Source organism: Lactuca serriola, chromosome 3 (genome assembly GCF_051521515.1).
Source record: "Lactuca serriola cultivar US96UC23 chromosome 3, Lser_US96UC23_V15, whole genome shotgun sequence".
In the NCBI taxonomy this organism is placed as follows: domain Eukaryota; kingdom Viridiplantae; phylum Streptophyta; class Magnoliopsida; order Asterales; family Asteraceae; genus Lactuca; species Lactuca serriola.
Window position 1 is genome coordinate 111,452,991 of NC_136410.1, and position 15,705 is coordinate 111,468,695.

At 34.7% G+C, this 15,705-nt stretch overlaps 1 protein-coding gene across 1 annotated transcript; it reads right to left on the minus strand.

Annotated features, from left to right (window-relative positions):
- Nucleotides 1-2,310: 2,310 nt before the first annotated feature.
- On the minus strand, nt 2,311-5,433 carry LOC145093042 (gamma carbonic anhydrase 2, mitochondrial-like). Its single transcript, XM_079031079.1, has 5 exons — nt 5,199-5,433; nt 4,722-4,865; nt 4,416-4,541; nt 4,189-4,340; nt 2,311-2,831 (listed from the first exon to the last, which is right to left on the minus strand). The coding sequence occupies exons 1-5, from the start codon at nt 5,311-5,313 to the stop codon at nt 2,547-2,549; spliced, it is 822 nt and encodes a 273-aa protein (XP_078887205.1). The 5' UTR covers nt 5,314-5,433; the 3' UTR covers nt 2,311-2,546.
- Between the last annotated feature and the right edge of the window lie 10,272 nt (nt 5,434-15,705).

Here is a 15,705-nt window from a genome sequence, read left to right on the forward strand (position 1 = left end):
ATTTTATTTTTATTTTTATTCTAATGTTATTAATTTAATATAATTAGAGGGAGAAATTTAAAATTTGAAATGGATAATTAATAGGTTGACAAGTGGCATGCATTAATTAATAGAAATAATAGGATGACACATGGCAAAATGAGAATAAAATATTCATTAATTAGGAGGCCTAATAGGATGACACGTGTCAAAAGGAGAATGAAACTATTCTTTTATTAGAATAAGGATATATATATATATATATATATATATATATATATATATATATATATATATATATATATATATATATATATATATATAGGGAAAAGTGAATATGTAGCTGTCATGTATGTAATATTAGGTATAGAACCATCAAAATTAACTTCATTTTAATTAAAAAAACACAATTTTTTTTCATTGTTAGCTTATTCATAATGCTTTTGAGCTTATATTATTTCTGATTTCATAATTTATCCCCAACATCTATATATTTCAAATGTGTTGTTTATATTAGACGTCTAGTACGCTTCATAACTTTCTTTGACACCTACCATATGTATACTTGGATGGTTCTTCTTGATGTGTTATGAGAAGAAGTTTATTGGGTTTTTGATGAACAATTTCACTCTTTCACTATAGTTTTCTATATTAAATTTGAATATGAAGACTTATAGATAGTTGATAATGTATTATTATACATGGTTTGTGGTGCAAAATTAAATATTTAAAACTCCATAAAAATATGTAAAAAGCCTATCATCTACTCTAATAGAAGATAGAAAAAAGATGGTAGAGAGATTTGATTGCATTTTGTTAAAACTATGTAGTTTTTTATGGTTCTATACCTAATATTAGGTACATAACAGCCACATATTCCCTAAGCCCATATAGGATTGATTCTGGACCAATCATTTTAGTTATTTTAAAAAAGTAATTATTGCATATTAAATATTGAAGATTTAATTAATACTTATTATATCTTCAACATGTAATATGCATTAATTACTTTCTTAAAATAACTAAAATGATTGGTCCAGAATCAATCTTACATGCAAACAATAGATAATAAGAACAACCTAACCTCTCTCTCTCTCTCTCTCTCTCTCTCTCTCTTATATATATATATATATATATATATATATATATATATATATATATATATATATATATATATATATATATATAATTTGAATCACAATTATGCCCACCATAGGGGTTAGTGAACTACACAACAAGGTGGGTATATGATTGTAAACGGGAGTTTAACAATTTTTAGAGCACGCATGCAATGATAATCTATCATCTTTTTTCCTCCCAAATTATAGTCTAACTAAAGAACATTATATTTTATTAATAATTTATTCGTTATTATGACTTCTTCGAACTCATAAAAACTTGGATCGCAATTTCGCAAAGACAAGATGAGCTCAACTGGGCCAATCTCGGACTTAACACAAAAGTTATGGGTTTAACATAATCTTTTTCAAGTGGTCAAGTAATTAGAAACCATATTTTATCAATCCTACATTCTTCAATCTTGGGAGCTATTTTCTCTAAAGATTTTAGCACTTACATATTATTTAGCTCTAAAAAACTTGATAAAATTTAAATCAACTCATTACAAGCCCAAACTTGATTAGTTACATGTTTCGACCTTGTTTCTTTGGGATCAAACTCAAATTGCACACTGTAGTATGAACAAGTTTGAACTCGAATATCTGTTAAAGCAATATGAGGACTATGGATATAAACATTTAAATGTGTGAATGTCGTTTTGCCATTTTAAAATATTGGATTTTTACAACATAAAATTGAAGATATTTTTCTCATTGGTTGATTCTAAATATAAATGCAACAACTAACATTTAAAGATGATTTCAAACAATATTTTATAGACATCAATTATGCTAAATATCACCATTTGTGGGCCTTTGTTTTTTTCCCCTAGTTGATTATTTCCACTTAATGTTTTATTGTCTAAATCATTTACTACATAAATATGATATTTTTTTAAGCATTTTAAGAAGAGATTAAAAATCATATAACATTATACATAATACACAATTCTCCATACCTCCAATATTTATAGGATTCTCTTTGCAACTTGCATCATATCTTAAAAAAAGTGGTAAAATAGTGTTGTATAGCTCTCTTTATTTTTTGTAGCATAGATAAGACACATGATTATATCCACCGAATCCAATCTACTAATAAAAAGCATTTTGTACCATATGATCGTGTCCAATCATGCTTTAAAGTTTAAACAATATGGCTTTATTTTGTTTAAATTTAAATTGGTAAAACAAACAAACCACAAACCTCATAATATAAACTCCATAAACACATATAGATTCATATTTATGTTCCATTAAGACATCAAAATCTCTCTTTATAAAAATCAAAAACAAGATGATGACAATAGACAACAAGCATGCTTAAAAAGCAATACCCTCCGGGATTAAAGATCTTTCAACAACCCAACCCCAAAAAATTATTTGTGAAAAAGAAAAAACTTGCATCAAATGAGAAAATTACCATCATACCCCAAACCCTAAGTGAGATATCTAAGAAGAAGCAGTCTTTTGTGCTTTTTGTGGTAGGATATTATCGGGTAAGGTAAGCTCCACGGGTGTTTCACGCACCACACCAATCATGGAATCATATTCTTCATCTTTTCGTGCGAATTTCTTACGAAGTTTTTTCTCCAATTCAATCTCCTCAAATCCCTTTGCATTTTCAGAAGCATGAACCATGGCTAAATTGGTGTAATTTGTTGCGGATTGGGATATGAATGCGATTTCTTCTTCTGTTAGCTTCCTCATGAACTTTGCGGGGTTTCCTCCCCATACCTATTCATTCATTCATTGAAAAAATTTAAAAGGTTAGGGCGGGGTTTGTGGTCGGAATCGGAATCCGTGATTCCATTCCGTTTCTTGTTTGGTGGTTGCCAGAAACGATGGGATTCAATTCCTTCGTATTCCGTTTTGCTATTCTATGCAATTATTCCTAGGGTTGGGTGAAGGGAATTCTATTTCATTCTCCTTTTTTTTCATTAAAAAAAGACCAAAATACCCTCGTTATTTATATTGAAATAAATAAAAATAGAAAATTAATAGTGAGTTCCTGGGGTTGGGTAAAAGGAATTCAATTTTATTCTTCTTTTTTCATTAAAAAGACCAAAATACCCTCACTATGTATATTGGAATAAATTAAAATAGAAAACTATTAGTGAATTCCATTTCATTATTCCTAGTAAAGGAATTCAATTTCATTCTTCTTTTTTCATTAAAAAGACCAAAATACCCTCATTGAATATATTGAAATAAATTAAAATTGAAAACTAATAGTGAATTCCATTTCATTATTCCTAGGGTTGCGTTAGTAAAGGAATTCAATTTCATTCTTCTTTTTTCATAAAAAGACCAAAATACCCTCATTGAATATTTTGAAATAAATAAAAATAGAAAATTATTAGTGAATTCCTAGGGTTGGGTGAAAGGAATTCAATTTCATTCATCTTTTTCATAAAAAGACCAAAATACCCTCATTGAGTATATTGAAAAAAATAAAAATAGAAAATTATTAGTGAATTCCTAGGGTTGGGGAAAAGGAATTCAATTTCATTCTTCTTTTTCATAAAAAGACCAAAATACCCTCATTGAGTATATTGAAAAAAATAAAAATTAGAAAATTATTAGTGAAATCCATTTCATTTCATGCCAACCAAATGTGTGAATGATTCCAATTCCATTCCATATTCTCATTCCTTTCAAAAACATTCTGCAAACCAAACGTCCCCTAATTGTATAAAAAAAACAATCAGTTTATTCAAAATCATAAAAATGAAAAGTTTATATTTTTTTCACACACTTCACCAAATGGAATCCTTAGTGCGTGTTTGGTTTGTTGTTGGAATCAGAATTTGTGATTCCATTCCATTCCTTGTTTGGTTGCCAAAAACAATGGAATTCAATTCCTTCACATTCCCTGTTGCTATTCTATGCAATTATCCTATTTCATCATTCCTAGGGTTCGGTGAAAGGAATTCCAATTTCATTAAAAAAGACCAAAATACCCTCATTATTAGTGAATTCCATTTCATTTCTTGCCAACCAAACGCATGGAAGATTCCAATCCCTTTTATAAAAAAGAATCAATTTATTCAAAATAATAAAAATGAAAACTTTATATTTTTTTTTCACACACCTCGCCAAATGGGATCCTTGTGTTTTGCCTAACTAGAGCTCCAGCTGCAACCATGGCATTTTTTTCAACGTGGGTCCCATCAAGCAAGGTGGCACCCATGCCCACAAAAGCTTCATCTTCAACAGTGCATCCATGTAATACAGCACCATGACCTACAAAATAAAAGGGTAAATTAGTAATTTACAAAAAAGACAAGAAAAGTAGGTTGCTATTATTTGCATACACACCTACAGTTACATTGTTTCCTATTGTTGTTGGGAGAACATTTCCACTAATGTTGGATTTGGCTACATGAACAAGAGCATTATCTTGGATATTTGTTCCAGATCCAATACTGATACTGTTCACATCACCTACAAATAGACGGGTAGATTAGTAATTTTGAAAAAAGATAAATCAAACACCACAAAAAAACCTTAAATTGATACTTCATACATTATGTAAAACAACAGATCACAAGACTTAAGAGCATTGAAACAAGTATGAAATATGAATAACTGAATATGAAGAAATTTGGTCAAAGTTTTGCTTACCTCTAAGAACACATCCATACCAAATAGAGGAACCACGCCCTACTTGAACATCTCCGATTACAGAAGCACCAGGAGCAACAAATGCATCTTTGTCAACCGCAGGGTCTTTATCAAACAGATTCATCAGTGTTCGATGCCTAGACACTAAAGAGAGGTTCAATATAAGTTGTAAACACAATTCGAAGAACAAAAAAGGTCAGAACTTTGTTCGACGTATCAGTCTATTGTTGCGTATGTTAATCATACATCAAATTCATGTAACAAACACTGAAACTTGGAACGAACATGATTCTCAAAGAACGAATCTAAATTTGATGAAAAAAATGCGCATGAGGTTATTTCAATTTCAGCCCTAAATTGTTTGTGTTCTCTTTGGCATTACAACAAACACATGGAAAGCAATATAAAAAGAGCGATGTTAGGGAAAATGGGTTTCGGAATTAGAGTGAAATAAGGATTGGGTTGGGGGAGGTTTACCTTGTTCTTCGAAGAGGTGACTGCCTTGGAGGCTGCAGCCGACACGATCAACTGTTTGGCCAGCTACACGGATCCAGGATCCGACGACGTAGATTGCTCTTCCTAAAGTCCCCATTATTTATCAACGCAAGAACCCTATTTTCTGAGCTGGGTATGCTGATTCTCCGATCGAGAGGCGTTTCTTATGCTATGCGGTCTTGAGGAGAAGGGAGTGTGTTGAGCAACAGATTGGGGAAAAAAAGGGGAAAATGAAATGAGTTTAAGATGAGTTAGCCCGAGTTGAACTGAGTCGGTTCAAGAAAGGGTTACGATTCAGTGCGACCGAGTTTTTTTTTTTTTTTTTTTTTTTTTTTTTTTTTTTTTGTCCACCAGCTATATGTTATTATTTCAAGATTTAATACACCTTTATTTATAGGACCGTATGTAACCAGTTTTCAAAGTTTTTCCTACATATGAATATGAGTTTTGAACAATAAAGATTATTAAAATGGATAATTGTTATTTATTTATTTTTGGAAAAGGAACTTCTCTAACGAGAGTTTCCGGACCAGCTTTCGCGTACCGACTAATCCCCCGCTGCAAACATGAAGCTTTGTCTCATGCCCTGGAGTCACTACAGGCGAACTTCCATGGTCATAAGGGCTGAGTGATGCCAAAATTTGAACATTGGTCAATAGATTATCCATCATATCTTCCACATGTATTACCAAGTCACCACAACACAAGTGGTTTAATTGGTTATTTATTTGTGTTCACCTTCGTAATGTTTTTCTTTCACGCATGAGGGGTACAAATGTGAAGAGAAAATGGAATCACGTCACTAAATTTATGTGCAGGCGTCCATTCTATGTTGAGTTGTGGGGTCTGATTCATTATTTGGCCTTATACAGTTGGGTAGACCAAACGGGGCGTTAGGAGGGAGCCGCCTCTTGCAGGGGCCTTTTTCGATGGTACCAGCTATTTCGAATTCTTTGAATAGACTCAAGAAGTTGACTTAGGAAATGCTCCAAAAATGTATTAAAACTTGAAGATGTAATCGTTTGTGCTCGGGGCTTTTTCACCTCAATAGTTCTAGATAATAACTTTTATTTTTATTGTGTGAATGGTGCCACAAGATAGTCCCAATAAATAGAAAAGAGAGATTTGAACTAATTTTGATAAGCTTTGATCAATGCTCCAAAGTGCATTTATAACAAGATCATTTAACCTGCCTCCAAAGATTTGATTTATTAAATCATTGAAAAACAAGAACTTTCATCTTGATATATTGCTCATTCTACATAGCCTTCATTTTAAATCTGATGTTTTAGCAACCTCTAACTCCAATAATTTTTTTTTTCACATACATTTGTCTTTTTTCACATTTGAAAGTGGTATAGATTCAACTATCATTGCCAACTTATCAATGTTATATTTTTGTTCATTAATATGTTTTTATTCTTTTATATTTTAGGCGGAATGCTTTGAGCTTATCAACGTTTTTAGAAGTTGAAAACATGGAATTGACATCCACCAATACCACATCATGAAGGTTCTCATCTAGTAACCAACTATTATAAAACCTAAGGTTCAAAATTGACATTCAAGCTAAGGAGGATGAGAGGACAGTGATAGGAAAACTTACATGGAAAGCAGCATTTGGGCAATGATTGATGAGACTGATCAAGCTTGCTAAGTTTGGCATATTCGAAGCTCACAAATTTGTAATGGAGAACCCCATATGATATTTAAAGATATTCAATGTGATAATGAATGAGTTAAATGCATCTAAACTAGCCTCGTAAAAAAAAGTTGAATTAAGATAATCACTTTTGAACCTAACTGCATTTAACTCCTTAAGAAATACACAATTACCGTTTCTAGACTTCTCTATGGAATGTAGATCACCCTTTATGGAGCATATACACTTACGATAATGACATCTTCCAAGATCCTATGTACATAACCAAATGAAAGACAAATAATTTTGGTTAGATATCATGTGCTTGAAACTGAATATTAGGAATTCCAAAGCAATATAAGACCTCCCGATCTACCAGTTATGTTTACATAAGAAAGATCCATAAGGGAAAGGTCCAAAATTTTATAAAATTAGTTTTTAATGAGTCATCGAATTGGGTTTGGATAGACATAAACTTCAAATTATGTGAGATTTTTAGTTTTCTCACCCACTCTAATTTGTGGTTTCTACTTAATCCCCTAATATTCAAAGAAAAGAAATTCATCATAAGGTATAATCTTCACCATCACATTCGTTCATCGATCTGATTTGACCATGAAAACCGTTGAACTCAAAACCAAGCTTTTCACCAATGTAAATGGTATCTACAACTTCCAGAGTTTTCTAAGGTTTCCTTCAATCACATGAGTTGAAGTTAACCCACTAGTTATGTTATATATGACCTTGTAAAGGATTTTCATATATGAGGAGTTACCATACTAAAAAGCCTATATATGGTCCTTTATTTTGAGAGAATGAATGAATCGTTTGGGATGGTTTTGGAGATTTTAATTTATTTATTTATTGTTTTGTTTTAGGGACAAAACAAATAAGGGAATACAATAGCTAGAGAGAGAAAGATATATATATATATATATATATATATATATATATATATATATATATATATAAAGAGTTGAGTGTGTCATTTATGTGTGTAAAATTTATCACATGTGTAATAGGTGTCGACACAATGTTATTTAACCTTAAATTGGGTTTAAGAGATGGATATGCAGAAGGCCCAAGGTCATGTGCATCTACATTACTATCTAGATCTAAATATGGATTTGACTCGACCGACTCATGTATATGAGGATTAGCATCATCAGTTATTAAATTTATCGTTGGAATCCTTTTATCCAGGGGAGGGGGATAAAACCTTTGATATGTGACATTTGCGATTACAAAAATACATTAGGACCAGAGACAATTAAATAAAGGAATTCTTGGATCATCGACAACCGGAGACTCTACCGAGGGAGGGTTTACGTAATGGTTACCTTTATCCTCCTTATTTCCAATTTCATTGTCTTCCAGATCAATCTCGCTATCTATAATTCTGATTTCGTTTTAAGCTTCATATCTATCATCCACTTCATGGTCATGCATTTTTAATTATCGTTCCTTTGTAAAAGATAGCCCCTAAAACTAGGGCCCTTCGAACCCAAATGAACAAAACTTGATTTCTCCATGTAGATTGAATTTTCTCCTTAATCCTTTTACCATAGTTAATGTAAGTGTAACATCCCGTTTAAAATATAACGATGAAATAATAAACCCGGAACCCCGGGAAGCAATTTTATCATTATTTTACATTATTATTGTCTAAAATCAGATAACACTTAGTTGGGAGTTGGTTTTGGGAAACCAAATGACAAGAATTAAATCTCCAAGGGTTAAAGTGTAACCTTAAGAGTCAATTTGTAAAGATTTTCATAAGGAAAGGGGTGTTTGGTATTATTTGGATTTAATATTTAATGATTTATGGAAGCATGGACTAAAGAGTAAGTTCTGGACCTAAGCTGAAAAGAAATTGTCATGGAGGGGCCATTTGGTAAAATATTAGGTCAAGGTTGAAAGGATTTTAAGGAGCCATGGTCTAAATGGTAATTGTTGGACTTTATTTGAAGAGATTAGAATGGGAGGGACCAGATCTGTCATTTTTTCTGTATGTTTGCATGGAGCCGGGTATATAACCTCCTTACCCTCTCAAACCCTAACCCTAAAACCGGTTGTGATACAGCCGTCACCCCCGACCTCCCTCCAACCGCCACCCCTAACTTCTAGCCGCCACCACCGTTGCTAGCATCTCTAACCTCCGAACCCAACCATCGTGTCTCATCCTTTTGACCGAGAGATTCATTGGCGGCCAAGTTGGAGCGAGGAACGTCAACCTGAGGCTGTGAAATCTCTTCAGCCGCCGCTGAGCTTCCATTAGCAACCGCCGCTGCCGAATCCTGCCACCTTGTTGTTGGCGTTGTTGTCATTACAGACGAGAGGAGAAGCCGTGAATCAGAGCTAGTTGATAAGAAGGTTATATGGCCTTTATTCCATCGGAGAAGGTGACTCTTCCTCTTCCTTTCACTGTTGTGGTTCTGATGACCTTAACCGTCGCCTTTAGCCACCGTTGTGGCCGCTAGGGATGCCACTATCGTCGTCACGCACTACCAAGTGGTGATTGTGTCCAGATTCCGAGAAATGTCTCATTGGAGGTGTTGCTGCTTTACTGAGAACCCAAAGGAGATCACCGCTACCACCGTGAGGTGGTAGATTTGTTGTCGTCGTCGGGGGGCACCGGGAGGGTGGTTGGGGTACATCTTGCAGATCAGAAGCATGTATGGATGGGTGTTTTTGTTTTCTTTGGTGTGTTTGTGTGTATAGGGTAGATTGGCCGGAAAATTAAGAACCACCACCACCATGGTGAGGTGGTGGTTGCCACCATGAACCACCATCAACCACCATAAGGGTGGTTGTGTGTGTATTATTTTATGAGTGTGTGTGTTATTTAGATATTATTGTAATTGTATTGTAATCCATATCGGAATAATGAAAAATAAAAGTCTAAACCACCACTGGTCGTCGTGTTGGGTGGCGTTGTGCTTGCCTTGTTGTGTTTGACTTGTTTGGGGGATGCTTGGTCAAAGTAGGCCCAATGAAGCCCTAATGGGCCCAAGGAAACCCTAATTCACCTAATAAAACCCTAATGGGCCCAATGAGTCCCAAAGTGACCTAAATGCCCAACCATTTGACTAATGGGCTAGTATTGGGTAGAAAACCCTAATTAGGGGTTGGAAAACCCTAATGGCTTAAAACCCTAATTTTGGGAATTAATCGGGACACGCACAAAATTTGTTAGTAAACTTAAAATATTGATTAATGATCAATTGCAAATTAACCTAAAGCAATATTGGACTTAATAGATTAAATCCTTGGTGGATTAAGTCCTTAGTGGGTTAAGTAGGAATACTTAACCATGATCGTCATTTCATGTGAAAACCCTAATTTCACATGGGCTTTGAGTTGGCCTTCCTATTGGGCTTTAGCGATTGGACTATTGATGGGCTATCCAAGAACAAGTTAATGGACCAAAATAATTAGATGAGCTTTAGGATAAGGCTCATGTGAGGACTGGGGCCTAATTTGGAAAATTGGGCCATAGATAGGCCATAACTGGGCCTTTATAATTATGAGATATTGGGCCATTGGTATACTAATAGTTTGGACTAGAATTAATGGATGGGCCTTAAGGAATGACCATGTAGAGGTTTATGCCCAATTTGGAAAATTGGGCCATATGTTGGGCTTTGGCCCATTACTTGACTATTGGGCTTTTTGAGTGTGAGTTGGACCTTGGGCTTGGAACCCAATTATTAATTGGGTATTTTTTAATGTTGGCAGTTCGGGAATCTGTCAACCAGCAGTTGGAGTTTCATCCACAAGACTTCAATAGTGCCAGGTGAGTTACCTCACTATACTATGGGGTCTAAGGCACCAAGGTCGGCCCATTGGATATCTTATCCTAGCAGTGTTAGTATGTTGAGTATAAAGTTAGTGTTGCATGCTAGTGGTTATGCCAGTTAGGTAGATCTGTAGGACTACCTATATTGTTATATGATTATCTGCATGCTCAGTGGTTATGTTATATGTTGATATGTTATGTGGGATGAGTTTAGGTGATACTGCTCAGTGCGGTAACCAACAAACCCGGGAGCATTCCAGTTACAAGCTAAGGGAGACTCGTACTGTGGGATCGATGGCAATCCATATGTGAGTTGGGGGCCCGGAAGGCAATCCAGACTCACACTGTGGGCCTAAGGGTAATCCAGTCTGTAAAGTTGGGGACCCATTGCATGCTGTTTAGTTTGTTATGTTATGATATTGTTGACATGGTTATGCGGATTGTATGTGTATCAGTATTTTGGGGGAACTTGCTAAGCCTCGGGCTTACTGTTTCAGTTTATTGTTTCAAGTACATCAGATGATTATAGGAAGGCAAAGGCGTGATCGTACAACTCCTCACCTTTTATGACTATATTTCTGGGATACTCTGATATAGAATTGTTTTGAAAACAAATTGGTAATAATTAATGGCTTTTAAATGTTTTAAAAAGTTTTAAATTGGCTCGAATTTTATGGATGTTACAGTAAGAACCTAAAATCTATTTAGTTTTGACTTCTAGTCAAATATTGATCTAAAGTGCAAAATGGTCATTTAGAGAAATTTAGTAAGTTTATGAAGTTTTGACTTCATGAATATTCCAAGATAAGTTTAAGTCACTTAGATGAGATTAGCTAAGTGAATTCAATAGAATAAATACATGAGAAGATGTATTTTTGGCTAAAAGGGTAAAATTAGAAGTTTTATGCTTTTTGGGCCAAGTTTGTGAATTAATAGATTGAGACCCATAATAAGTCAGTTAGAAGTGACTTAATGGAGTTATATAACTCATCGCCACCTTCTTGTGGATATAAGATTTGTGGAAAATGAAGATAAAATGAAGAATATATGCATTGTTGAATATGCATTTGAAAATGGGACAAATTTGGTATTTTAAGATTTTTACATGGATTAATGGCTTAAGTTACATATTAAGCCAAAAGTAATTATATAGAAGTGTAGATATTGTTAATACCTTCACGTTGATATAAAGGTCACTGAAAACGGGTAAGAAACGAAGAAGTTATGCACGTTTGAAGTTGGAAGAAAAATCGTCTGTAACACCGTAAATTTTCAAACAAAATTTTCATTTTCAAAACCACATAATTCTCAATATTTCAATTCAAACCACAATATCAAATTGTCAAAAACACAAATTCATAAATTATTTGATTAAAATCCAGGATCCCCAAAAGATAAACTCCATCTCGTGTGTACAATCAAGCCGGCGCCTTCTCGTGATCTTGAGAAGTACCTGAAACACATATCACATAACACGGTAAGCACAAAGCTTAGTGAGTTCCCCAAAATACTACACACGTCACATTAGCCTCTCATGGCTATATCTCAATGAAGACCCTTCGGTCAATGTGTCTCAGTGGAGACCATCTGGTCCCACAACTCGGGTTGGACCCTCCAGTCCTAACTCAAAAAAGCTCAGCATAATACACAACATAAATCACAAAGACATAATGCAGGATATTACAATACTCAATATAAGCATACAAGACCCTCCGTTCACACAAATTTACCACTCATAGTAAGTATAGTGAGAAGACTCACCTTGTAAGCAAGCAAATAAACCTCGTACCCCTCGAACGGTCTAATCCCCGCCTACATGTCATAATCATCTCTAATTAACACTTATTACCACAACTATAAATAAATTCAGTTAACCTCCCTCTCTAACTCTTGGAATGGGTAAAAGACCATTTTACCCCTCCATGGTCTCCATAATCCATGTCTTGACAAAACCCTAAAAGTCAACAGAACTCAACACCCGAGTCAATAGTCCATGTTGACCCAACTCATCGAGTGCATCTATGCAACTCGTCGAGTTCCTTCGTTTTCCTCAGAATATCGTGAAAGTCCAACTCAACTCGCCGAGTTGACTCATCAACTCGTCAAGTTACAACGTGTCCAAACTCATCAGGGAAAATCCTAACCGACTCGTCGAGTCCCTTCAGTCTATTTTCTCATTCATACATTTTTAGGCAGAAATGATTTCTCATACTCTAGATCTAACCTTCTAAGGCTCATTTATCACGTAAAATTGCAAGCTTTACGATCATGCATGGCATCTAGGGATCAAAATGCCAAAACAAGCTCCATAAAGAGTTTCATGCATGGAGACTTTCCCAAAGCTGGATAAAGCTTGGATCTTTGGGCTTATGGGACCTTAATATGTCCAGATCTGGAGTCTCAACTCCATGACAAGCTCATAACATTCTAGAACTCCTAGAAGGATGGGAAAAAGGCTTTAAATTCTCTAAAAATGAGATCTAACCAAAACAATGAGCAAGATGGTGACTTTTTACCTTGAAACAGAAGCTAGGAATGAATGAACACTAGATCCAAAAGCTCCTTCTCGTCCAAAGTATTTTGCTCTTCAACTTTCCTCCAAGAATTCACTAAAACTCACAATATTAGCTTATCTTTCTCACACACAAGGTTATAGCTCGACTAGGGTTTCACACAGTGTAGTAGGGTGACAAGGGTGGCGGAAATGAGGGCTTAAGGTCCTTTAAATAGAACATAAACCCAAAAACTTAGGGTTTCCTCACTTAGCTCCTACTCGTCAAGTCGGGGTCCTCCGACTCGTCGAGTAGGCTCATAAAATCCCGCGGCCATAATATTCTCTACTCGGCGAGTTGGTGCTTCCAAATAGTCGAGTTACCCTCTCAAAATGAATAAAATAATTTAAATGTCATACCTGGGAGTCAGGATGTTACAATTTATGACAACCCGAAATTTCCATTCTATACAAACTATATCACTTCAATAGAAGTTATAGCAGTCACAGTTAATTTTCAGACTTTTCGCGTAAGTTTGAGTAATTCAGGGTTTACACTTTAGGAAATATCAGGAGAGTGGGTGCACTAGGGTTTTGTGCAACACTGTTCTTCCAACACTCTATTATATTAGAGATCATTACAGGAATAAAAATATTTTCTGCAAAAAATATCTCAGGACTATAAATAGAATTCTGAACCAAATTCATTCATTATTCACATTTCTAACTAGAGAAAAGCCATTTTCTCTCTCACGGATCTTCGGGTTTTTATCCCAAATTGTGAGTACCTCTTTCTAGTAGTGTTAGAAATCTTTATATGTGTTAATAACATGATTTAGAAGGCTAAATCACTAGATTTAGGAGTTTACTCCCCAAGGTGTTCTTGGGCGGTAAACTCCCGAAACCGAGCCTAGATTGTTCCTTGTGTTATGCTACTGCCTTATACTCAATTGTAGGTGTATTAAGGACAAGAAAACAATCAAAGAACACAAACACATGGGAGTTCACGGCCCAAGTGTATCTTAGGCCGTAAACTCCATAGAAATGGACCAAAGGGTGCTTTTAAGACACCTAAAGCCCTAGACCTTTACATGGAATTGTTTCCCACTTAATTTAAGGACAAAACCACATCAAAATCACCTCTTGAAGTGAGTTTACGGACTTGGTAATGCTCCTAGGCCGTAAACACCAAGCAATGGCACCAAATTGTGCCTAGGGTCCTCATTAGCTTTAAACACATGCCTAGAAATTATCCCACTTATGAATGAGGCTTGAAAACAACAAAAACAACACCCCAAGGGAGTTTACAACCGTAAAATCCAAGGGAAATGGCCTTGGGGCCGTAAACTCCTAATTGGAGTGTTTCTAGACCTTAAACCCTTCCAAGAATTTAGCCACCAAGTTGGAATAATTCTAGGAATCATTTGGAACTTCAAAACACACAATACACCCATGATTGGGAGTTTACGGCCATAAACTCAAGAGTTTACAACCGTAAACTCCATGTGTGCTAGTATATGAGGAGTAAACTCATATATGGGGTCCTTTGGAACCCTAAACACAAGTGACTTGTCCCACAATAGCTTAGATGCAATCCGTAGGGCTTAAAACACTTATATAAAGTGTTTATTATGTCTAGGATGTCTTAACATTATCAATTAGTGATTTGAGACTAATTGAGTGCATATATGTGTGATTATATGTTCATTAGGATCGTAGTGTGTGTACAAGTCCTCGCTTGACACCTAGCAATCCTATACCGTTCAGTTCATCCCAATCACCAACTACAAGTGAGTTCATACCCCTAATCAATGTTTTAAATGATTTTAAATGCTTTAATGGGGGGATACAAGTAGAAAACAATATGTTATTAAATCAATCTTATGTATTTTATAACTATGTTTTCACTAAGTAGATTTCACATATTTCAAAAGGTGACACATGAAGTGGTTTTCTATCTTAAAATACCTTGATAACAAAAGTATTAGTTTTGAAATGTTTATTAAAATGACATCAAGTCATTCTTAAGTATTGTTCAAAACTCCTAGATATCTTGCAAAACCATTATTTTACCTTCTTGAATCAAACTATACTTATGCGCATATGTTCATTTATATGTTAGAGATTATAGTTTTCATCCTTCGTTCAGTTTCCCACACCCTGGTGTATCGAGGGTGCATAAATCTACTTGAACAACCACTTACTTTCCAGTTAATTATCATAGGGATAGTTAGAAGAAACAGAGCATTATTCCTATTACAAGGAATCACACAAGAGTCAGTTCATTCATGAGTTTATACAGTACCTTACATGATACATGAGTACACGTACTTAGGAATACATGATACATGAATATGTTTACATATACTTATCTGTTACATGAACACACTTGTAACGACCCAATTTTCATGACCAAAAATTTCGTTTTTTTTTTAAACATTACTTTAGAAAATATTAAAAAAACTAAAAACATTGTCTGATCAAATCATAACACAAGTGAACCATGTCTAAAAGCCAATTCATACATTCAATCAAAATATCAGAGTACAAATCCCAG

Excerpts from the sequence above, each read along its gene's own strand:
- LOC145093042 (XM_079031079.1), bottom strand. The coding sequence starts at position 5,313 with ATGGGGACTTTAGGAAGAGCAATCTACGTCGTCGGATCCTGGATCCGT. Across the intron at positions 4,542-4,721 it reads GTATGGATGTGTTCTTAGAG|GTGATGTGAACAGTATCAGT; the intron begins GTAAGCAAAACT and ends GTCTATTTGTAG. Across the intron at positions 4,341-4,415 it reads AGGAAACAATGTAACTGTAG|GTCATGGTGCTGTATTACAT; the intron begins GTGTGTATGCAA and ends TTTATTTTGTAG.